Source organism: Malaclemys terrapin, chromosome 1, assembly GCF_027887155.1.
Source record: "Malaclemys terrapin pileata isolate rMalTer1 chromosome 1, rMalTer1.hap1, whole genome shotgun sequence".
Taxonomy (NCBI): domain Eukaryota; kingdom Metazoa; phylum Chordata; order Testudines; family Emydidae; genus Malaclemys; species Malaclemys terrapin.
Genome location: NC_071505.1, coordinates 230,540,951 through 230,564,089, shown reverse-complemented (window position 1 = coordinate 230,564,089; position 23,139 = coordinate 230,540,951). Strand labels below are relative to the sequence as shown.

The 23,139-nt window shown below is 45.9% G+C and overlaps 1 protein-coding gene across 3 annotated transcripts in view; it reads left to right on the top strand.

Annotated features, from left to right (window-relative positions):
- PLCXD1 (phosphatidylinositol specific phospholipase C X domain containing 1) overlaps nucleotides 1-22,621 on the top strand; it is a 39,149-nt gene extending 16,528 nt beyond the window's left edge. For 2 of the 3 annotated variants that reach the window (XM_054008795.1, XM_054008802.1), the window contains 5 exons: nucleotides 364-500; nucleotides 3,122-3,250; nucleotides 4,278-4,433; nucleotides 13,891-14,074; nucleotides 20,093-22,621. In XM_054008795.1, the coding sequence (XP_053864770.1) occupies nucleotides 364-500; nucleotides 3,122-3,250; nucleotides 4,278-4,433; nucleotides 13,891-14,074; nucleotides 20,093-20,388 (902 nt within the window). In that variant the 3' untranslated portion in view covers nucleotides 20,389-22,621. The remainder of the gene's footprint in view (nucleotides 1-363; nucleotides 501-3,121; nucleotides 3,251-4,277; nucleotides 4,434-13,890; nucleotides 14,075-20,092) is intronic. The other variant, XM_054008810.1, reaches the window with a different exon arrangement.
- Nucleotides 22,622-23,139: the final 518 nt, after the last annotated feature.

The window sequence follows — 23,139 nt, the reverse complement described above, 5'->3', positions numbered from 1 at the left end:
AACTTGTACTAACACCGCATGACTAAGTCCACACTAGGAGTTGCACCGATTTAACTATTTTGGTAATAGGGTTTGCCTTGACTAGCTACTTCAAGACAAAAATGACAGTGCCTTTTCTCCATTAGGATTGTACATTGAGATAGTGATCCCAAATTAGCTATCTTGGTGTAAAAACACATCTGTTTTGCAGTGAAGACATATGTCTTTTGCCAATACACACTTATGTTTTGGGGGTAAGTTGGGAATTAGAAGGTTAGGTGTGCATAAATGATATTGTTTTCTATTGTGTAATACAAAGGAAAATCGTATTTGAGGTACTAACAAATGATTGAAATAAACTTAACCTTTGTTTTTATTCTACAGGGAGCCATGACACTATGACTTACTGTTTGGATAAAAACTCTGATATAAGTGTCAATGAATCAAAGCTGTTGCAGGTGATAGATAAATGTATGCCCTGCATCATACATCCTATTATTATGAAGTGGTCTATAACACAGGTAACCAATTATCTAACGTTCTCAAACTTGAATTAATTGTCTTGTTTGAAGTTTGTTACATAGTATTGAATGTTCATACTTTTTTCAATTCAATTAAGGAATACATTGGTGCCTAGATATGTGAATAACATTTTTGGGCAAATTCTAAATATCATAGGTAGAGAAGTAAGACAAAAAGATGGTGTATGTACCAAGTTTCTGTTTATGGGGAAGATATTTTTGGTGGGAGAGGCTGATATTTTAGGGATAGAGGATTCCTAAATAAAGACAATAGTTAAAGGGACACTGTTAACTAAAACCCCCCACATACTGCTTTTTAATCTGAATTAGTTAAGAATGTAAGAATGACCATACTGTGTCAGAACAATGGCCCATCTAGCCCAGTATCTTATCTTCCAATAGTGGCCAATGCCAGGTGCTTCAGAAGGAATGAACAGAACAGGCAATCACCAAGTGATCCATCCCTGTAATCCAATCACAGCTTCTGGCAATCAGAGCATATGGTTGCATCCCTGATCATCTTCCCTAATAGCTATTGATAGACTTATCCTCCAGGAACTTATCTAGTTCTTTTTAGAACCACGTTATAGTTTTGGCCTTCACAACATCCCCTAGCACTGGGGTCCACAGTCTTGACTAATAGCCACTGATGGATCTATCCTCCATGAATTTATCTAATTCTTTTTTGAACCCAGTTATACTTTTCACAACATCCCCTGGCAATGAGTTCCACAGGTTGACTGTATGTTGTGTGAAGAAGTACTTCCTTTTGTTTGTTTTAAACCTGCTGCCTATTAATTTCATCGTGTAACTCCTGGTTCTTGCGTTATGTGAAGGAGTAAATAACACTTCCTTATTCACATTCTCTACACCAGTTATAATTTTATAGACTTATATCATATTCCCTCTTAATTGTCTCTTTTCCAAGCTGAATAGTCCCAGTCTTTTCAATCTCTCCTCATATGCAAGCTGTTCCACACCCCTAACCAATTTTGTTGCCCTTCTCTGTACCTTTTCCAATTTTAATATATCTTTTTTGAGATGGGGCAACCAGAATTGCATGCAGTATTCAAGGTGTGGGCATACAAGGGATTTATAGAGTGGCATTATGATATTTTCTGTCTTGTTAGCTATCCCTTTTCTAATGGTTCCTAATATTCCGTTAGCTTTTTGACTGGGGCTGCACATTGGGCAGATGTTTTCAGAGAACTATCCACAATGACTCCAAGATCTTTCTTGAGAGGGAACAGCTAATTTAGGCCCCATTATGTTGTATAGTTGGGATTATGTTTTCCAATGTACGTTACTTTGCATTAATCAACATTGAATTTCAACTGCCATTTTATTGCCCAGTCACCGAGTTTTGTGAGATCCCTTTGTAACTCTTTGCAGTCCGCTCTGGACTTAACTATCTTGAATAATTTTGTACCGTCTTCAAATTTTGCCACCTCCCTGTTTACCTGTTTTTCAAGATCATTTAGGAATATGTTGAATAGCACTGGTCCCAGCACAGACCCCCACAGGACACCACTATTTACATCTGTCTGTTCTGAAAAATGACCCATGTATTCCTAGCCTTTGTTTTCTGCCTTTTTACCATTTACTGATCCATGAGAAGACCTTCCGTCTTATCCGATGACTGCTTAGTTAGATAGGTACAACTTTTATTATAAGTAAGGCCTCTATCTAGATCAGGGATTGGCAACCTTTGGCACGCAGCCCGTCAGGGAAATCCGCTGGCGGGCCTGGACGGTTTGTTTACCTGCAGCGTCCGCAGGTTCGTCTGATTGCAGCTCCCACTGACTGCGGTTCGCTGTTCCAGGCCAATGGGGGCTGCGGGAAGTGGTGGCCAGCAGATCCCTCGGCCCACGCCAATCCCTGATCTAGATCAAAATATATGTGTTTTTTTAGGACTTTCACCCCAGAAAGCCACATTCACCAACTGTCCTAGCAGAGTGATTAGAACAAGGCTATGGGAAAGAGTAGATGAGGTCTCCGTTTGTAGGGATTCAGAAACTGATTCAGCCTTCTTAAAGACTTTAATATTATAAATAAATACATAAAATAAAAATCCAGTATCCATGGGATTATTATTTCTGTTGTGGGAACACGATCAGGGAGCTCCCTAAAGAAAATCTCTGTAAAGTCTTTGATCTGAGGAAAATGAATGCAGACATTTTAAGTTGCTGATCCTGCAACCTTTTCTCATACAAGCAGTCCAGATGACTTCAATAGGAGTATTATTGAACTCAGAACTCAATATGAATCAGAACTGCTCATGTGTAGGGGTTGAACTTGGGTTGGCTCCTAAGCTTTTATTATGTAGACAATTTAAAGTCCTTTTTAAAAGATCTTAAACTAATCTGTGTTTAGTGTCCACTTCATAAGGAAATAAAAACCCTTCATGTCAGATGTTTCTGTAACTTCAGAGCAAACTGTCAGCACCACACACAAACCTTTCAGCATCATTTTAGAGGTGAAAGATGTAATAGATTTGATAATCCTAAAAATATGATAAATAAGACTGGACAATTTTATAAGCTTCTTTAGATTTCTTAAAATAAAGGAACACATGTCCCTTGAAAAAATTTAGGATTCTTTTGTTGTTTTTAACCATTCAGGTACTAAATGTGTCAGAACAACTGGATGCCGGGATTAGATATTTGGATTTTAGGATTGCTCACAAGCCTAATGACTCTTCTGTGAATTTGTACTTTGTGCACATGGTATACACAACGGCTGTAGTAGAGGTACTGTTCTTAAATCTGGAGCATTCAGGAAGGAGTGCTGCTTAATTTTTTTTTAAAAGAACCAACAACTATTTCTGAGTAAGAACTGCTTTGGGGGGAACACTGACCCTAAGATTTTCTGAACAGGTTATTCTTTCTTCAGTAACTTGGGAACTTCAAAATAAGGAATTAAATATACTGCAATGTTGATTGTCGGAACTGAAATTAATTTCTACAGTTGTCAATGAGGCTTAACCTCCATGCAGCCACCTGTGAGTTGGAATTCTCTTCCACTGTTCTCTGCAAACAAATGATTGCCGTTTTCCAGGGTGTGTTTTGTGATGGTCCCAGTATCTCATCTTGAGCCAGCCCATCATTCTGTGATGATGGCACAAAGTGACTGCTTTGAGGAATAAGTGACAGAAAAATAAGATGGGATTTAATACAGGTACAATATTTTTCAAGGAAAATGTATTTAATGAAAAGATCATGACTCAGTCTTTTGGTCTTAAAATGTCACATGTTGATTGGGGTATTCCTGTACTGGCATGCATAGGACCTGGCCATGCTGTTAGTTGCATATGACTTCAATGAGATGTAAGTGTCAGCAACTAATGGGATAATAAAGGCTTGTCAAGACCATCGGAGTCAGGAGACCTGGGTTCTATCCCTGATTTTACCACTGACTCAGTCTTTGACCTTGAACTAGTCCAGAAAAATGGGGATTCTACTTTCCACCTTTGAGATCCTCGGATGAAAGACACTGAAGATGCAAAGCCACTATATACCTTATATGCATTGGTATATAAGGTGGAGAGCCACAGGTGGTGAAATCAGCATAGCTCCACTGAATTAAAATCCAAAGGATGGCTTTCCAGCCACTATGAAACTTCTTGCAGAATGTCCCATATTGTCATTCATGATAAAGCTATGCTGATTTGCACCAGATGAGGGTCTGGCCTATCATAAATCATTAGTTTATGATTTATTTAATTCTCCCTTACCATCAGACAGGCTTTTCTAAGTTGATTTGACTTTACTTTTGTAGGATATTCTGTGGGAAATTTTAAAGTGGTTGCAGGCCCATCCTCAGGAGGTCGTTATCCTTGCCTGCAGGAATTTTGATGGATTGACCAAGGAACTTCATCATCATCTTATCTCCTGCATAAAAATGATTTTTCATTCTAAACTGTGTCCAAAAGATGTAAGTGCAGACATAATTTATTTTAGAACGATACAGTAGTTCTTTGATTTGTTATATGGTTTACGTTATCATTATGTTCTTTAAAGCTATAGAAACACGCACCTGTTCTATTATAAACAACATAAGTGTGAGTCAGTTATTAGAGCGTTATCACATAAGTGATGTCATTGCGTGGAGTGGCCCTCTAAGGGAACTGACTCAACTCCATCTGTGCTGTGTCATCCAATCCCAAGTAATGGGTTTGGACTTGGGCTTGTGATTGGGTCAGGTGACCAGGCATCACATGATGGTATCCCAGAAGCAGGGCTTCCTATAAAAATGAGCCTGCTCTGTCAGAGAGGGGAAGACCAGGGGAATACTCTAAAGAAGCCGAGAGTTGAAGGGCAAGCTGAGAGAGAGCTGTGGCTTGCAGCCTTGACACAAGGGTAACTGAAGAGAGAAATGGTGGGGAGGCTCCTGACCCATGGCCAGAGAGGACTGGGAAGGGCCTTTCCATATCATCTAGATGGAAAGACTTGACTGGAACTGCCTGGCGTGAGGGTAGAAGCCTTAAGCGGAAGAGGCTTTTGAGGATATGCTGGGCAGCAGGACCTGGGTTTGGGGGGAAATACTGTTGAGTCCAGCAAGGCGCTGAAGAAACTACAGAGTTGGGGAAAGACTTGTTTTGATTTAATTTGACATTTAAATGTGCTGTCTTAATAAACCAGAACCCAAGAAGGGGTGTTTATTTGACTTGAATGAGAGCTGGGGGGACAGTTACTGAAAAGTCCAAGAAGGGGAAACTGAGGCAAGAATTAGTGGCAGGTTTAGGATAGTCTGGAGGCTTGGGAGACCTGGGTTCAATTTCTTGCTGAGCTACAGATTTCCTGTGTGGCAAGTCACTTGGGCCCAGATCCACAAAAGTACTCAGGCACCTAACCCCCAGATTTAGGAGCTTAAGTCCCAGATTTAGGATCCAGTGTGATCTACAAAGCTCCCACTCAGGTCCAATCTAACCCAATAGGTGGCTTAATTCAAGTCTCACTCTACACCTACATTTCCTATGCAAAAATTCCCATAGCACCTGTTTCTGCCTGTGGGCATGGGTCTGCAGTGCACATGCCAGGTGTCCAGATGCCTGTCTCCTGCCTAAACCCCAGGCGATCCACAATCCAGGGCTCCATCTGGTAAGAATGCTCAGACCAGGGGCACCATTTGAGGGCAGCAGAGGGGGGCGAGTTTCATACAGAAGGTGTGGGAGCTCCTAGGTGGAGCTCTTAACTACAGCACAGCAGTGTGAAATGTAAGTTCTATGGAGGAGAGGTGTCCCTGGGGCAGGGAGTCAGTATTTTGTTTACAAACAGAGGCAGGGTGATTAAGATAAGAAAGGGCTGGTGATTAAATTAAGTATCTGGAAGTCTAGCCTGTAAAACAGAAGTGTGTGTGTGTGTGTGTGTGTGTGTGTGTTGGTTTAGAGAGAACATAGGGGACTCAGAAAAAATACAGCCAAGCCCTCTGAGCCAAAGGGGAGATTTGGGGGCATAGGTGAAAAGAAGGGGCCAAAACCAAGGGAAGGGCTAGTAGTGATATAGAGAGGTTCCCACTCTACCTGTGGTACTTATGTGGTCCCGTCACCGTAGTAGCTGAGTGCCTCACAAGGTCTAAACTATTTCTCCTCACAGCCCCTCCGTGAGGTAGAGCAGTGCTGTTATCCCCATTGTACAGATGGGGCCATGAGGCACACACAGACCAGAGGCCAGATTTTCAAAGGTATTTAGTCACCTAGTGGGATTTTCAAAAGTGCCTCGAAGGTTTGATACTTTGTAAACCCCACTAGATGCCAAGCTGCATCTTTGGGTCCCTAAAAGGTTTTGAAATTCTGTCCGTACGGCACCGGCCTGAGGTCAGACAGGAAGTCCATGGTGGGCGGGGGAGTAGATCACAGGTCCCTCAGGGCTAGCTCCCTATCCAGCAGACCAGCCTCTCGCTCTGCTGCATGCGGCAAAAAAAAGAGGACTCTGATAGATGGGAACAAAACCAAGGTGGCCAGTTCTCTGAGACTCCAGCAATCAGTCCCAGGAAGTTGGGACGGATGTCATAGCTGACAGCATGAAAAGCAGCATAGAGATCAGGAAGGATGGAGAATGAGAATCAGATGAGAGGAGATCATTTAACTCCCAAGGGGTGGCAGGTTCTGCCACATGCTGGGCTGGAGAGTAATGGCTGATGTCAGGGCCGGTGTAACCACTAGGCCAACTAGGCGGCTGCTTAGGGCGCCAAGATTTGGGGGTGCCAAAAAGCTGTGTCCGGCGTCACGAGAGTCAGCTGAGCGGGGCAGGGCAGGGAGCGAGGACTCCATAACAAACCTGTCCCCGCAGCGAGGGGCGCCGCCCAGGACGGTCAGTGGGAGCCTGCGGTGGAGCAAGGAGCAGACAGCTGGCTGGGCGCGGCGACCAGCATGGCCGAGGGATGGAGCTGTTGGGGGAGGCAGGACGTGGTCCTGAGCTCAGGTGAGCTTTGCCCTCCAACGCGCTGCGCCTCCTGGGGCGAGGGAAAGTGAAAATAAACCCTGCAGCACGATGGAGGGGAAAGGGCTGGCGCAGGTGCCGCTTCCAAACACTGACCCGGCCCCTCCCCCCCCCCGCCCCGGTGGCACTGTGCCAATGCAGGGAGCCGGCCCTGATCTCCATGCAGATCCTCACCTGCTCCCTGGGAGAGCCTGGCTCTGCCCTCCTGGCCCCTGGGTTCCCCCCGGAGGGCGAAGTACGCAGAGCCTGGGAACGTTTAGAGACCCTGCGAGCTGGGGGCATTCTCAGCCTCCTCCTTGCTCATAGGTTCCCCTGGGCCAGAAGGGACTGTTGTGATCAACTCCTTTGACCCCCTTGTATTAATTCTAATGAACAATGCCACATTATGCAGTATTCATTTTTGAAAGTTTATAGTAAGAGATGCTCTGGGGGGAGGGGAAGGGGAGGGGCGCAAAGTGGAAGTTTCGCCTAGGGTGCAAAATATCCTTGCACCGGCCCTGGCTGCTGTGCAATTTTATATTTTAACTGACAACCATTTTGTTGTCATTTTTTGTTCTGAGTTTGAGAAAAGGAAGGAATCGGAAAGTGTCATATAAGTATCAGATGTGTTTATGCCTCAAATTCTTAGGGTTTCAGCTGTATCCAGGCCAATACTAGAACAAAGAACAGAAATTGTATCTACAGAGTCCATAAAGTCGACGATTATTGTCATTATATGTATTATTCACTGGACACCATCTGTGTGCTCAGCACTATTCAGAAAATGTAGTCCCTGAACCAAAGTGTATGAAATGTGTAGCCCTGGATAAGATGGCTCAGACATTTAAGTATGAAATGTACAGTTATTAAGCACATGTTAATATCTGTGAGTGGAGGCGCTGATAGTGTTAGAAGTTTTACTTGATTAAGGACTAGAACAGCGGTTCTCAAACTGTGGGTTCAGGACGCCAAAGTGGGTCATGACTCTGTTTTAATGGGGTCACCAGGGCTGGCTTAGACTTGCTGGGGCCCAAGCCCGAGGGCTTCAGGCCTGGGCGGCAGGGCTCAGGTTACAGGCCCCCTGCCTGGGGCTGAAGCCCTTGGGCTTTGTCCCCCTGGCCTGGGGAGGTGGGGCTTTGGCTTCCCCTCCGCCTCCCCCAGGGTGGCGGGGGTCGGGCGGGCTCAGGCTTCTGTCCCCAATCCTGGGGTCCGGACCCTCCCTCTGCCCTGGGCGGCGTGCCGTGGAGGGGGCTGCTCTCAGGCCATCAGGCCCACTGCCCAGGGCAGCTGGAGGGTCTGGGGCTCCTCACAGAAGCCCAGGCTCCCTGGGTGGCTCTTACCATAGCCTGGCTCTGGCTTCTGGTCTGGCTAGGGAGAAAGGTCTTTGGGGGAAGAGGAGGAGCAGGTCGGGGGAGAGGGGCTCAGGGGAAGAGGAGGGACAGCAGTGGGGCCACTGAGGGGGCAGGGCTTCTGCATGTGTCCCACTTCTGCCTTTTAAAAAGGTGGTCACCCTAGCTCAGTGGTTCTCAACCTACTTATCATTGTGGGCCACATATGTGGCCCACTACATGCTACCTGGGCCACAGGTTGAGAACCACTGCGCACCCCTCCCCCCCCAAGGCCCCTATGCCCAGTTCCTGCCCAGAGCCCCCTCTGCAGAGTGGGGCCAGGAGTGGACCCCACTGCAGGGCTGGGTGGCAGGGCAGCCCCAGACGCCACTGTGCGGCAAGGCAGCACAGCTCTGGCGGCCCTGGACCACAACGACTGGGACAGGTCAGCCCCGGCGGCCCCGGACTCCGCCGCCTGGGACAGGTCAGCTCTGGACCCTGCAGTGCGAGGCAGGGTAGGGCAAGGCAGGGCAGTACAGCCTCAGCGGCTCCGGACCCTGCTGTGCCGGCTGGCTCCAGACCTCGCCGTGCAGGGCAGGGCAGTCCCAGTAGCTCCAGACCCCTGCGGCCTCTAGCACACAGGTGGGCCTCAGCTGTGTGCTAGTTGGGCTGCATGCGACCCACGGGCTGCGCGTTGAGAATTGCTGCCCTAGCTATATCAGTACATACCAGTATCAACCAGCCTTCACAAAGCATAATACAAGGAGTACTTGTGGCTACCACGGCTACCACTCTGAAAGCAAAATACATTTATTCTTGAGCTAAAAGCACTACAGAGAGAACATACAGTTCCTGCATACATGCTAAAAACTTATCAGAGATCACCATCCATCAGTCTTACAGGGCCCTGGTAAGCCAAAGTGTTTCCCACCCTGGTGTAACGATGCTGGTTCTGGCGGGACCCAACTGAGAGTGCCAATTCAGGACAAATTGCTTAAACAGGGCAGTTACAGCCCAAGGCTGGGGTTTTTCCACCTCTAAGGCAAACCAAACCAGCCAGACAAAGAGGACTTTGGTCTCACCCCACTGGCTAACCATAAGTCACACAAGCAATTCCCTTAGACACTCCAGTTTCCCAGTATCACCACCAGTGCCATTCGTTATGGGGACAAATGGTTATGAAAACCAATACCCCAGTAAAAGAAAAAGGTTCTCCTGATCCCATAGGACCAAGCCCCAGACCCAGGTCAATATACAAATCAGATCTTATCCACAAATCACGCTGCTGCCAATCCTTTAGAATCTAAAATCTAAAGGTTTATTCATAAAAGGAAAAAGCTATAGATGAGAGCTAGAATTGTTTAATTCGAATCAATTACATACAGTAATGGCAAAGTTCTTGGTTCAGGCTTGTAGCAGTGATGAAATAAACTGCAGGTTCAAAATCAAGTCTCTGGAATACATCTCCAGCTGGGATGGGTCCTCAGTCCTTTGTTCAGAGCTTCAGTTTGTAGCAAAGTCCCTCCAGAGGTATGAAGCAGGATTGAAGACAAGATGGAGATGAGGCATCGGCCCTTTATAGTCTTTTCCAGGTGTAAGAACACCTCTTTGTCCTTACTGTGGAAAATTACAGCAAAATGGAGTCTGGAGTCACATGGGCCAGTCCCTGCATACTTTGCTGAGTTGCCAGGCGTATTTGCCTTCTCTCAATGGGTCCATTGTATAGCTGATGGTCCTTAATGGGCCATCAAGCATGCTAGGCAGAGCTAACACCAACTTGTCTGGGGTGTCACCCAGAAGCATAGCATAAGTTTGAAATACAGACAGTATAGAGCCAATATTCATAACCTCAACTACAAAATTGATACACACATATAGACAGCATAATCATAACCAGCAAACCATAACCTTGTCTTAGACACCTCATTTGACCCCCTTTATACACGATTTGGTACCACTACAGGACCATGGTTGCAACAATGATCTATATGGTCCCAGATTATATGAATAACGTCACACCTTGCACAAGGGTTGGGGCTCCCAGTGGACAGAGGGCTCTATCTGTTTGCTGAATAAAAATGAAGGCCCTGTGTGACCTGTGTCAGTTCAAGCTGAGCATTTTATACCAAAAGCCCTTTCTTTATTTGAGTCTTGGGAAAACCCATTTTAAACCAGCACATGCAAACACTCCTTGGGATGGTGCTTCTCTAGAGTTGTTTACAATCCTCAGAGTAATCACCCCTTGCTGCTTTTAGTTTCTAGAGGAGCTGTGGTAACCCTCCCCCATGGTGTAAAATACAATCACACATAGATATTGCATGGGGTTGCAATATCTGTTACAATTCCATTGAAGGCAATGGGATTATTCGTATGAGTAACTACTTACCACCATGAGGAAGGAGCTCACAATCTGGGCCACAGAAATTAAATGAGATTCTTGTCTAGATATTAATTTAAAACTCTAATAGAATTTAACATTTTTAATTTTTAAGACACTATTAGATTTCATAGCAGGCACAGAAATCTTGTAAGGCTGTGTATACTCTGCACTTTCAGTGCTAAACCTTTAGTCGTTCAGGGGTCTGAAAAAACACCCCCCTGAGCGCCAAAAGTTTTAGCGCTGAAAAGCGCCAGTATAGACAGCGCTTTATCACCGGGAGCCACGCTCCTGGCGATAAAGCTACCACCCTTGTTTGGGGTGGTTATTTTTTATCACCGGGAGAGCTGGTGATAAAACGTGACTACACTGCCCATGTCATGGTGCTGCTGCGGCCGCGCTGTAACATGGGCAGTGTAGACATACCCTTACATTTGATAGGATGGCTTAGAAACACTATAAAGAGTATATCATTCTCTGTTACTTTCTGTAGGTTAGATACATTTCTGTCGGACTCTTTTGTGGTTTCCTCCTAGTTCAGTTCACTAGAATTTTTTGCAAAATGGAAAATAGACTGCATCTATACTAGCAAAAATTATACCTATAATTCTCCACCATTGCTACCATTAGCAGAGCTGCATTTTGCTATGGCTAAAAGTTTGCTAATGTGGACAAGGCCATATAGTATATAAATACAGATTTAAAAATATATACTTCTCCTTTTCCTCTCCCCTCCCTTCATGCCTAAAATGGCCCCATGTAAAATCTCTTGTTCTGCAGTCCAGTAAAGGGTACATAAGATGTTTGGTAATTAGGTGAACTTTTGACCCCCTTTATACTCGATTTGGTACCACTACAGGACCATGGTTGCAACAATAATCTATATGGTCCCAGATTATATGAATAACGTCAATTATAATATGAATAACGTCAATTGCACCTGTGAATTATATTGGCACCCGATAGATTGATTCACACCTGGTTCCACTGATGGCATTCAAAACAATTCACTCCCTTAGCGTGCCTAGTCAGAGTGATGCACTTCTAAGGTAAATGCACTTCTAAGGTAGTACTGGGAATGTCTGTGGAGGTGTTTTTTTTAGTGTACTTTTAGTGCTAGTGCTCTCCTGACAACTCTGGCCCTAAAGTTCTCTGATAGAATTGATACATAATGGCAGCAGCACCAGTACAGGCTTCCTCACACTGCTCCTCCAATGTATGTCAGCTGTGTTCCAGAGGGACAGTAGTTAGGGAATGAGACAGTAGTCTGGTCTGTCTTTTTGATCCTGGACCTCTCTGCTACAACTGCCAACAAGGCACTAATTAGTGCTAGTGCTTTTCGTGATGTGGGCTTCTCCACTAGGGACTGGACTGGGACCACCTACTGACTTCACACAACAGCCAGCAGGTGGTAATGACTTTCTCTATTGAACTTAGGCTGAACCCACCAGCCCTCCAGAAAGGTTTTACAATTTTCAAGGTTTTTTTAAGCCAGCTACAAGGTACAAGAGCTTTGAGCAGTTAAACAATTAACATTTCAAAGAGGCACATGAACAGTCAGATTTCTCTGGAGACTGGAGGGCTATAGGCTAATGATGATCCTGTTTACTATTTGAATTAAGTCTTTGAAGTTACCGTATGTAGTGGTAACCATCCAAGATGACCATTTCAAAGAGGTTTGTGCAGCAGAGTTAAAATAGAACAATTCTGGGGGAAATTAGATGATCCTGAGTATTCAAGGCCTCAACTGAAGATGTGAGTGACACTATTTTATTGTTTCCTCACAGCACTCTTTGACATAAAGTCTGGATTAACAGAACCAATATTAGAGATGGTAATGGAATAGATTACTTGTATTCAGAATGGTCAGCCAGAATGGGATGAATTAAACTGCCCTCACCACAAAAGGAATTTTTGATACAAAATAATAAAGGGACTAAGATCGTGAAGGGGCTATCATACCATGCTGTAGCTTTCAGTGCCGGATTCTTGCTTCTACCACTTATGCTGCTGAACCTGACATGTTTCCAGCCCTTAGTTCTGGTAAAATGGTATAAAACTCCTTTTAGTTCTACTGGAGAGTAAGATTTCAAAAATCTGGATTGTGGTGCCAGGATTGGGATGAGTTACCAAGGTAATTATAGCAGGTGTGGCGTTTGATCTCCACCTGCTTTAAAATTACACATTTCTTTAGTCCCCCTCTCCCCCCCAAATGGATTCTCTCCCCCTTCCCATTTCAATGACGGGGCAGCGGGGAGGTATTCCCTTTCTTTGTGGAGAGCTGGGGAGAGAAGTATGGAGATAGGAAGGTGTTTTCCTTGCTCTGCCCATCTGCCCCACCACACTGAAGTTGCTTCAGGGAAGAGCAGGAATGGATTAAGTTGCAAACACTGGCAAATCAGGGCGAGGGTAGAAGAATGACACTCTCTAAGCATTCAGGGTTCCTAGCATAGCAGTCTGAGGTGCATGTGCAGTAGAGCCATGAAACAGACACAGGCTAAATAGCCTTTGGGAATAAGAAATTAGGTAAACGTTACTTAAAGAACATGGATGGATCACATCTAGTCTATCAGAGAGAGGGCCAATACACTGAAACGATCTCTAAGTAAATGTGACTTTTAGGTTTCAAATTACATCCTTTATCGCCTGAAGCATCCTGCAAATCATCTTGTTCTTAAGGATAGGTGAACTGGTTCCGATTCATAGGCACTGGAGATCGGGATGATGGGGACTGTGAGAGAGGGGAAGAAGAGGGTCAGGCTGGTGACTAGGGTTCTCCCTTGACAGGTCCAGGAGAGTCAGGCTGGTGCGGGGGTGCTTCCTTGAAGGCTCTGGGAGGGAGATGTTTTCGTTGCTTGCCAACCCTACCCCCCACTCTTGCAGTACTACTAGCACCCTTGTCTAGAGCTGGTGTGTGTTTGTGGAAGGCATTAGGGGAACTGTGGTTGGTTTCCTGTTAGAGAGGAGGAAGGAGAACGTGTAATGTGTGCCCTAAATAGAACTGCCAAAGAGATGGAGACTTCCTGATTCCCCAAGGATCTCGAGTTATTATTACATCACAGAGCTCTCTCAGCCCGAAGCAGTTTCTAATTCACCTGGTGCCAGCCCTTTTTGTTGGCAGGTTTAGCAGCATTGTCTGAATTAAGCCTGCATCTATTTCATTTTAGAGCAAGTTCATGTCTTAGCATTTGATTTTTTTAGAGTTGCCCAGGAGCTAGTCATTCAGCTCCTGTCAATTTTAACAGTAGAACTGTCATTCCTTTCAGGTGGTTCCAACGCTACGGAACATGTGGACATATGGGTACCAGGTTATCATCTCCTATGAGGATGTGAATGAAGTAATGAAGCACCGTGAACTATGGCCTGCAATTCCATATTGGTGGGGAAACAAGACTGCAACCCAAGATCTTATCCAGTATCTGGAATCTATGAAAAAGAATGGGCGCCCAGGTACCTACCACATCTCACTTACAGGCAGAGCCGGATTAACTTTTTGTGGGCCTGGTGCCAAACATATTTGTGGGCCCCCATGGGACAAAATGCAGGGGGGCAGGATGGTCAGTCTCCAGAGTGAAGGGTGGGCTGGGGACAATGAGGCACAGCGCGGCGGGAGCAGTCCCGCTCTGTGTAGCCCAGCAGGAGGGCACTGTTTACAAACCTGCAGCTGCCAGACGCACACTGGCCTGCCCAGCCCTGTGCTGCCAGCATGCCCCTTCCCCTTGAGGGCGGGCCCGCACCACACCGCCCCCCTGCACAGTGTCTCACGCTTATGCCCAGTGCCCCCTCACCCAGAGACCTCCACCACAGATCTCTATGCCCAGCTCTCACCCCTCCCAGAGACCTCCCCTGCTGGCCTCCCATCACAACTGCACAGCACCCTGCACACAACACCGCTCGCCCAGCGCCCCCCGCCCATAGACCTGCCCACCACCTTCCTCAGAATCCCACAATCACAGCTGCACAGCACCCCATATTCCTGAGGGAATTGTGCACCAAAAATTAAAAGTTCTGTGCACAATATTTTAAAATTCTGGAAATTTTGTTTGTCAATAAATAAATGTGGAGGCTCCAACATGGCAGTGGGGAGCACAGGCCACTGGTTGCATGGAGGTGGGAGATTACCCTGCAGCCTCCCCCCACCCCACCCCGGGACAGGGACTCGGCAGTGAGGCTGCACTCGACCCTGACACAGTGCAAGGGCCAGGTCTGCCCCAGAAACACCCTGGGGCCCTGCCCCCTGTCCCAGATGCACCAGGTGTGGGTGAGCAGGCTCAGCCCAGCAGCAGGATCCACGTACAGAGGGACTTAGCGTGGGGGGATCCAGGTGGGGGTAAGAGAGTTCTCTGTGGGGCAATCTGGGTGCAAGTGGCTCAGTGGGAGATCTGGATGCACAGAAGCTCATTGGGGGGTTCCAGGTGCAGGGGCAATGGGACTCTGCAGGGGATCCAGGTGAAGGTGTTTGGGGCTCAGCAGGGGGCGGTCTAGGTGCAGGGGAGGTGGGGTTCATTTGGGTGGGGGTCCAGGTGCAGGTGGTTGGGGCTCAGTGTGGAGGGTGTCTGGGGGGGGCTCATTGAGGTGGTACAGATGCAGGGGAGATGGGGCTTGTCAGGGTGAGGGTTCGATGGGCCTGCTTAACAGGGGAGCCCCAGCTTCTGCCAAGGAGACGCCACATGCTGGGCTTCAGCTTCCCCCTTGCCCCCGCTTCCCCTATCCCCTTCTCTTCCCCATTCCATGCCCCTTCCCCACCGCTCCATCTCCTCCTCACTGCTCCATCTCGTCCCCACCCCACCCCTTCCTTCCCCCTACCCCCGCTTCCCTCATCCCATGCCCCAACGCCACTGCTCCGTCTCCTCACCCCACCCCTTCCTTCCCCCCCCGCTTCCCCCATCCCTTTCTCTTCCCCATCCCATGTCCTTGCTCCACTGCCCCATCTCCTCCCCACCCCCTTCGTCCCCACTGCCTCTTTCCCCCAGCCCCCACTTCCCGTCCCCTTCTCTTCCCCATTCCATGCCCCTTCCCCACCGCTCCATCTCCTCCCCAGGCTTGGGGGGAACTGCCCCCCAGCACGAGCTGGAGGAGCGGAACAGGTTGGGGCCGGGTCGCTCCACTTCCTGCTGCCCGGTGATTGCAGGGCAGGCCCGACCCTGCACTCATGGGGCAGCGGAAAGTGGAGTGACCAGCCCCAGCCCATTCCGCTCTGCTCCCCTGGCTCCTGGACTTTGGGGAAGGAGGGAACTGCTCCCCAGCACTCACCGGTGGTGTGGCTGGGAGCTGGTGGAGCGGAGCGAGCTGGGGCCGGGTTGCTCCACTTCCCGTCGCTGGGTGAGTGCAGGGTGGGCCTGTCCCCTGCAGCAGTCCCCCAGGACACATAGCTCAGGGGAGGGGTGGAGTGGGGGCGGAGCAGGGGTGAGAAGAAGTGGGGTCGGGGTGAAGCAGGAGCGGGGGCAGCTTTCCTGGTTGGCTCAGCCGTCTGGGGGATCAGGCTGGCCGGGGCCGCTTCTGACTCTGGGCCTGGCACCATGGTAAACCTGGTACTGCTTACAGGAACTAAGAACACACCCAGGAACAAGAAATGAGTAGAAACCCCAAACTACTTAGTGTCAACATATGCATTTGGGCCTGATCCACAAAGATACTTACGTGCCTAAGTCCCAGTTTTAGGCTCCCTGGTGATCCACAAAACTCCTGTTGAACCTTGTAGGCGCCTTAACTTCAGCCTCTGGTCATGTGCCCTGCTGCCTCTCTCTAGGCATCTGGATGTTTATCGTGCATATGAGGCCTGATCTGGCAGGCATGCTCTGAGGCTGCCTACTGGATCAGGTCCCACTTAAAATCTGGCTAGTGGTGGTGGTGTGCATCTTATAACTTTTAACCCAGTGGTCAGAACACTCAGCTGGGATGTGGGAGACCCAGGTTTAATTTCCCCATCTCTGCCAGAGGGGGAGAAAGGAGACCTCTGTTCGAATCCTATGTCTCAGCAGGGAGCTCTAACCACTGGGCTATGGGATATTCTGAAGAAGGGTGCCCTTAATCTCTCCTGTTGAAGCTGTTCCTCTGTGGGTAAAGTGAGAGTGACAGGAGCAGGGGGATTGAACCCTGGGTCTCCCATCACCCAGGTGGGTGCCCTAACCACCAGTCTCTCTCTCTCTGGCCCAATGACTGTTCTAAATAGGGGATGGGGAGTGGGATTCTGAACTGTCATTGGGCCAGAGATGAAATCACACTTTCGTTCTTTATTCACAGTGGAACAGCTTCACCAAGAGAGACTGAGGGAGCCCCACATCAGAATAATCCCATAGCTCAGTGATTAGAGCCCTCTCCTGAGGTTTGGGATGCCCTTGTTCAAATTCTTTTGCCCCTGCAGGTAGAAGAGGAATTTAACCTGGGTCGCCCACATCTCAGGTGAGTACCCTAACCACTAGACTAGAAGTTAGAAGGTGCCCCTTCTTCTGTGTGGAGAGAGGGACATGCCTAACTCAGTCTCATCAGAAACAATGTAGACACCTAGCCCCCCTGGCTCCACAAGAGGGATTCCCATTCATGGATAGCTACCAGAGAGAGGCTGAAATCCAGGCTACAGGGAGGGACCAATCTCTGTCAGAGCGAGGGTGCTTAGGTCACACCCCTTTCATCAGCATCTCCACTTAGGTGGCTCCCTGCGTAGCATGCTGGCTTTTTGGATCACATTGTAAGGTGCCTATTTCTCCCAATGGATTGTATTGGGACCCTAGGTGCATAACTCAGGCTTTGTGGATCCCATTGATATTTTCTAGGTGCCTAAAAGTTAGTGTTGCTGAGCCCAGAATCACAGTGCCTAAGTCCCGTTATAAATCTGGGCCTTAATGTCCTACTTGTTACACTGTATGCAGTAGCTGTTACCTTGCTTTAAATGTCCATGATACTGAATGGGTGTGATCCTACGTGGCTGGTTAGATCCGTGTGAAGTTCATCTTCCCTCATGATGTTTCCAAAAATGGATCAGCTCTCTGCTTCTTTTCTACGTATCCGCTATTTGCTTAAAGTTGTGACATGAACCTGAATTCTGGGAAGGAAACTAAGGCAGGGAAAAAACAGAAACATGGGTGACTGATATTAAAAGACAGGAGGGGTTTTCACTGATTTTTGAAATCCATTATAAAGTAAACGATCTTTTCTCAGACACAGCTCACATCCAAAACTAGCCCTCAGAAGTTGATTTCACTTTGTAATTGTCCATGGTTACCCCATGGAAACATGATAGTCATCAGCTAACCACATCCCTGTGACACTGAAACTCCTGATCACTTCTCACTGCAAACCCACAAGCCTGCACCAGCACCACTAACTCAGACAGTTAAGTGAAACCTGTAAGCACTTCAGCAGGTCTAACATTTTTCAAATAGCAGGCAGTGATGCACACATGTGGGTGCAAGCCAGTGCATTACCACTAACAAAAAGAAAGAGGCCTTTCATGTTAGTAAGTGTAGCAGTGAGTAAATTAAGTAAATATATATTGAAGCTTAAACACTCTTTCTTTGATATTAGTGAGAGTAGCATAAATGAGTGATTAACATACAATGATGGAAGAATTGTGAAAGTGAAAGCTTTACAGCTTGACTTTATGCTTTGGTGTGTCACAGGAGTGCTACTGCCTCAAGAAACGTAAATTAAACAAAAAAAAATAATAATGGAGATATCCTATCTCCTAGAACTGGAAGGGACCTTGAAAGGTCATTGAGTTCAGCCCCCTGCCTTCACTAGCAGGACCAAGTACTGATTTTGCCCCGATCCCTAAGTGGCCTCCTCAAGGATTGAACTCACAACTCTGGGTTTAGCAGGCCAATGCTCAAACCACTGAGCTATCCCTCCCCTCCCCCAATGTGTTTTATCTATCCAATTGATCTCTACAAATTAAGATGTATCTAAAGCATTGTGAGGGGGGTAAAAGGGAGAGAGCCATTGTATACCTGCCCCTCTTTCCCTCTCCCTACTGCCTTCCACATTCTTTCTTTTCTCACTTTTTGCATTTCATGTAATTAATGGGGTTTAAAAGCCTCAACCCACCTTCTGCATCAATCTGCTTCTCCTCCCTGTTAGTGATGTACTACTTTCATGGAAATTGCCTCCAAATGGATACCTTTCCTTTAGAGTTGGGCATTATGCCATATATTACGGGGACAATTAACCATTAAAGAACAGTTAACCCTTGTTATATGCCTCAATTTATACACCCTCAGTACTGATACAGCTGTAAAAGGAGGCATGTCAGCCCTTCATTTTCTTCCTCGAATAGAGATGCAGGGATGGTGAGTGATGACTGGGGGGAACAATGGGCCATATTAGACAACTGATATTTAGAGGGGACTCCTCAATGAAGCCATTGCTTGTTAGCCTGTAGAAGTTGAGGCAACGCTTATGGGAAAACTTATGACTGGATCTTGCCACAGATATTGTGCAATACTGTTCATAAAAAGGAATTGCCAAATCAAGGCACAATATGGCCCTATATCTATATACGGAACTCCAGTTACTGTTAAATGACCTAGGGTATGTCTTCACTACCCGCTGGATCGGCAGGCAGCGATCGATCCAGCAGGGGTCAATTTATCGCATCTAGTCTAGATGTGATAAATCAACCCCCGAGCGCTCTCCCATCGACTCCTGTATTCCAGCTCAGCGAGAGGTGCAGAGTCGACAGGGGAGCGGCAGCAGTCGACTCACCGTGGTGAAAACACCCCGGTAAGTTGATCTTAGTACGTCGACTTCAGCAATGTTAGTCACGTAGCTGAAGTTGCGTAACTTAGATCGATTCCCCCCCACCCAGTGTAGACCAGGCTTTCACCTTTATGAAAATTTTCCTCGACTGATGGAGATTAGCAATCAGGGAATATTTTCTTACAGGATGAGTAAATTAAGTGACTATATATTGAAGCATGTGGCCCTGAGTTAGGTTCACTGGTTTTAATTGCTCCATATCTGCATAGCATGAGAAAGTGAGCTGTTGAGACAACTCCAGTTACTGGAAAGGTACCTAATTTTCTGGAGGAAGCTCCTCTGCTAATTATTCAAGAAAAAAACACTAGATCAGGGGTCGGCAACGTTTGGCACGCGGCTCGCCAGGGTAAGCACCCTAGCGGGCCGGGCCAGTTTATTTACTTGCTGACGTGGTGGGTTCGGCCGATCGCGGCCCCCACTGGCCGCAGTTCGCCGTCCCGGGCCAATGGGGGCAGCGAGAAGCCACGGCCAGCACATCCCTCGCCCGCGCCGCTTCCCGCCGCCTCCATTGGCCCGGGACGGTGAACCGCGGCCAGTAGGGGCCGCGATCGGCCGAACCTTCCGCGTCAGCAGGTAAATAAACTGGCCCGGCCGCTAGGGTGCTTACCCTGGTGAGCTGCGTGCCAAACGTTGCCGACCCCTGCACTAGATATAGGGCTGAGTCAATGCTCAGTAGTGACAGATACCAATTCAATGTTTCTTTTTTTTTTTCAGACTGTTTCTTTGTTGCAGGGATTAACCTTACTGAAAACTTAGAGTACATTCTGGAACATCCATTTGGATCCTTGAAGAAAATGGCCCTTTCTAGCCTTCCAGTCTTGAAACTCTGGATAAAGCAACAGTATCCAGGACCAAAGAGGGAATGTATCAACATCATTGCTGGAGACTTCATAGGAAATCATGATTTTGTGAATGATGTGATAGAACTTAACAAAAAAATCATCCCTCCATTACATTACTATGGTAATGAGACTGAATTAAAGGATGTTTCAAGACTTTCAGCTTCATAACCTTGGTATGATTGAGTAGCTTTTGATCATCTCTCACAGGAAAGGCAATTTTCCTGGTTCAGATACATCATATGTGTACATAAATGATGTTTCTTCCTCCCAGGTATGTTGTGAAGATTCATTAGTTGACACTTTTGTACCAAAATCAGACTTTAAAATACACAATGCTTATGGCAAGCAAAACTGCCTATAACTAGGGGAGGAAGAAGAGCAAGAAGGCTTCTCCTTAAGTTCGCTAGAGCCCTTGCCACGTAGGTGTAATTTAGCTGGGAAGAGCATAAATATTGCAGTAACTGGTGTTAGAGAATATCCTAAGAACGTTACTCATCTTTGCAAAACAGAGAAAATAAATTTGTTTACTATTGATTTTTTTCTTTAAATATATTCTTAATGCAAATAGTTTCGTTATTTCAATAAAAAATGTTAGTTATGGATTTAAATATTTGTTTGTGTGTGTGTGTGCGCGCATTTGTAACCTAAACATCTCAGTATGTGCACCAGTGAAACTGATTACACCTCTACCTCGATATAACGTGACCTGATATAACACGAATTTGGATATAATGCGGTAAAGCAGTGCTCCGGGGGGCGGGGGCAGGGCTGCGCACTCCAGTGGATCAAAGCAAGTTCAATATAATGCGGTTTCACCTATAACGCGGTAAGATTTTTTGGCTTCTGAGGACAGCGTTCTATCGAGGTAGAGGTGTAGTTTGTTTTCATGGGCCAAGGTGAGTGAAATGTTAAAAGTACACAACATAATTAGCAAACAGAAAATTAGATTTTTAGAATTCATTGTTTTGATAATCTAAAGCATTATTACTATGCCTGTAAGTAAATTTATCAAAACTGACAGTGTTCTTAAAGAATCTTGGCATTATTCTGGAATATGTCAAGTTGGTCATCAGGTGGGCATTTTGGCATCTTGGAGGGAAATGGCAATACTGTACCCAAGAGGGTACTGAACTGATCCTTTAGTGTCTGTCTTACACCCTGGTAAGTTTATTATTACAATGTTCATCAGCAGTCTCTATGCTAACATACTACTGTTTACTACATATTCCGAAGGCCTGATATTGCCCCCATTTTATAGTCAAGCCAATCCTGACTTCAAGGTAGCACAACTGGGCCCTCTGAGTAGACTTTTGCCCATTGAGCTTGAAATGTCTTCAATGAAGGGGCTGTTATGTAGTGCCCAGTAAAAGACAAGCAAATTTTTTTTAAATGTTTTTCACACTTCAATTGAACTAGAATATGCTATGGACTAAAGGCTACTTTAATTTACACTGATGTAAATCTAGAGTATCTTTAATAGAGTTCCAAATTCATAGGACTGGACGTGACCACCTGGGTCATCAAGTCCAGTCCCCTACTATTGTAGGCAACCCTTTCATAAACATATCATGCTCCATTTTAAAACTAGTTGTTTCCCCCACTACCCCAGCTGAAGACTGTTCAAGAACCTCACTCCTTTGATGGTCAGAAATCTTCCAATTTCCAGCCTAAATTATGCTCTAGATTAATATTTATATAACTGAAAACAGACTTTTCCCCCTCTTACTTAACAAAATAGCAACTAAAGCAGATACCGGATAGCTGGACTTACTTCTACATTGCAAATCATGGGTTTTATGCCATGCACTGATTGTTAATACTATTTTTCTGTTTTAGTTTTTGGATAAAGTAGGTGCATTTTTATTGATCATGAAAGTGAGGACCAATCATTGGCAAGAGCCATGAACAGAGGAGGCAGGTGTTGTATAAACTTCATTGTGTAGCATAAGCTTTATTGTGCAGCTCTGTCAGTATACCTCATTCTTTAGATGAGCAACACACTTTTTATACCAGTGGTGGGTTGTTAAGATGAACAAACATCCACTAGAGACGAGACTGAACTCAAATGTTATTTGACCCCAAATCATATTTGAGTTCCAGAAATAAATGGCAAAGAAATTGCCTCTTTGTGAAACTTCACACTGATTTTTGGGTGGTGTGTCAATGGAAACCCCAACATTGTTTAAAAACAATTCTGCCAGTCTGTCATGGCATTTCTTATCCATGTTCTCTCTGTTTACTGTTAGTATATAGCAGTGAGGTATTTTGTTGGATTTATAAAAGTGTATATAGATTTTTTCAATGTGTCATTTGCATAAAATGCTGTATTACATGTATTTAGATGTTTTTCTGCACAGTATTCTCTTACCCAGTAAACAAACTTTTATTCACTTCTATGATACACACAGAGTTATTTGCCTCACAGTTCTCTCTAGTGTTGCTACATTTTCTGTTTCCTATTCATTCATAATCTTTTTTTTTCCTCTCCTTTTTTGTAAATATTACATTCTTCTAAGTTTAAATTTGAGATATAATTTCCTTGGCTTCCTTGTACTGGAATCCTGTGGTTAGCTCATAATAGGCCTACAACATATTGTGCCATCAGGTCTGACGCAGAAATCCCTATTGATTTTTACAGTCAGATGAGTTCTGTCAATAGCTATGGCCCACACTGCGATATCAATTCTTAAGCAGGAAAGATTTAACTTCACCCTTAACATCTTCTATAATTTTAAAAAACACAGTATTGAAGGATAGGTAGTAGTTCCTTATTTTGTTTGGAGATTTGTGTTGTAGAAAAGTTTGTTTTTTCTATTTCCTTGCTTAAAACTCTACAGAAACATGCACTTTTTACCCTCATAATTAACTAAATCGTTTGTACTACCCTTTTAGTAAGCAAAATGCTTAATGAACACAGCA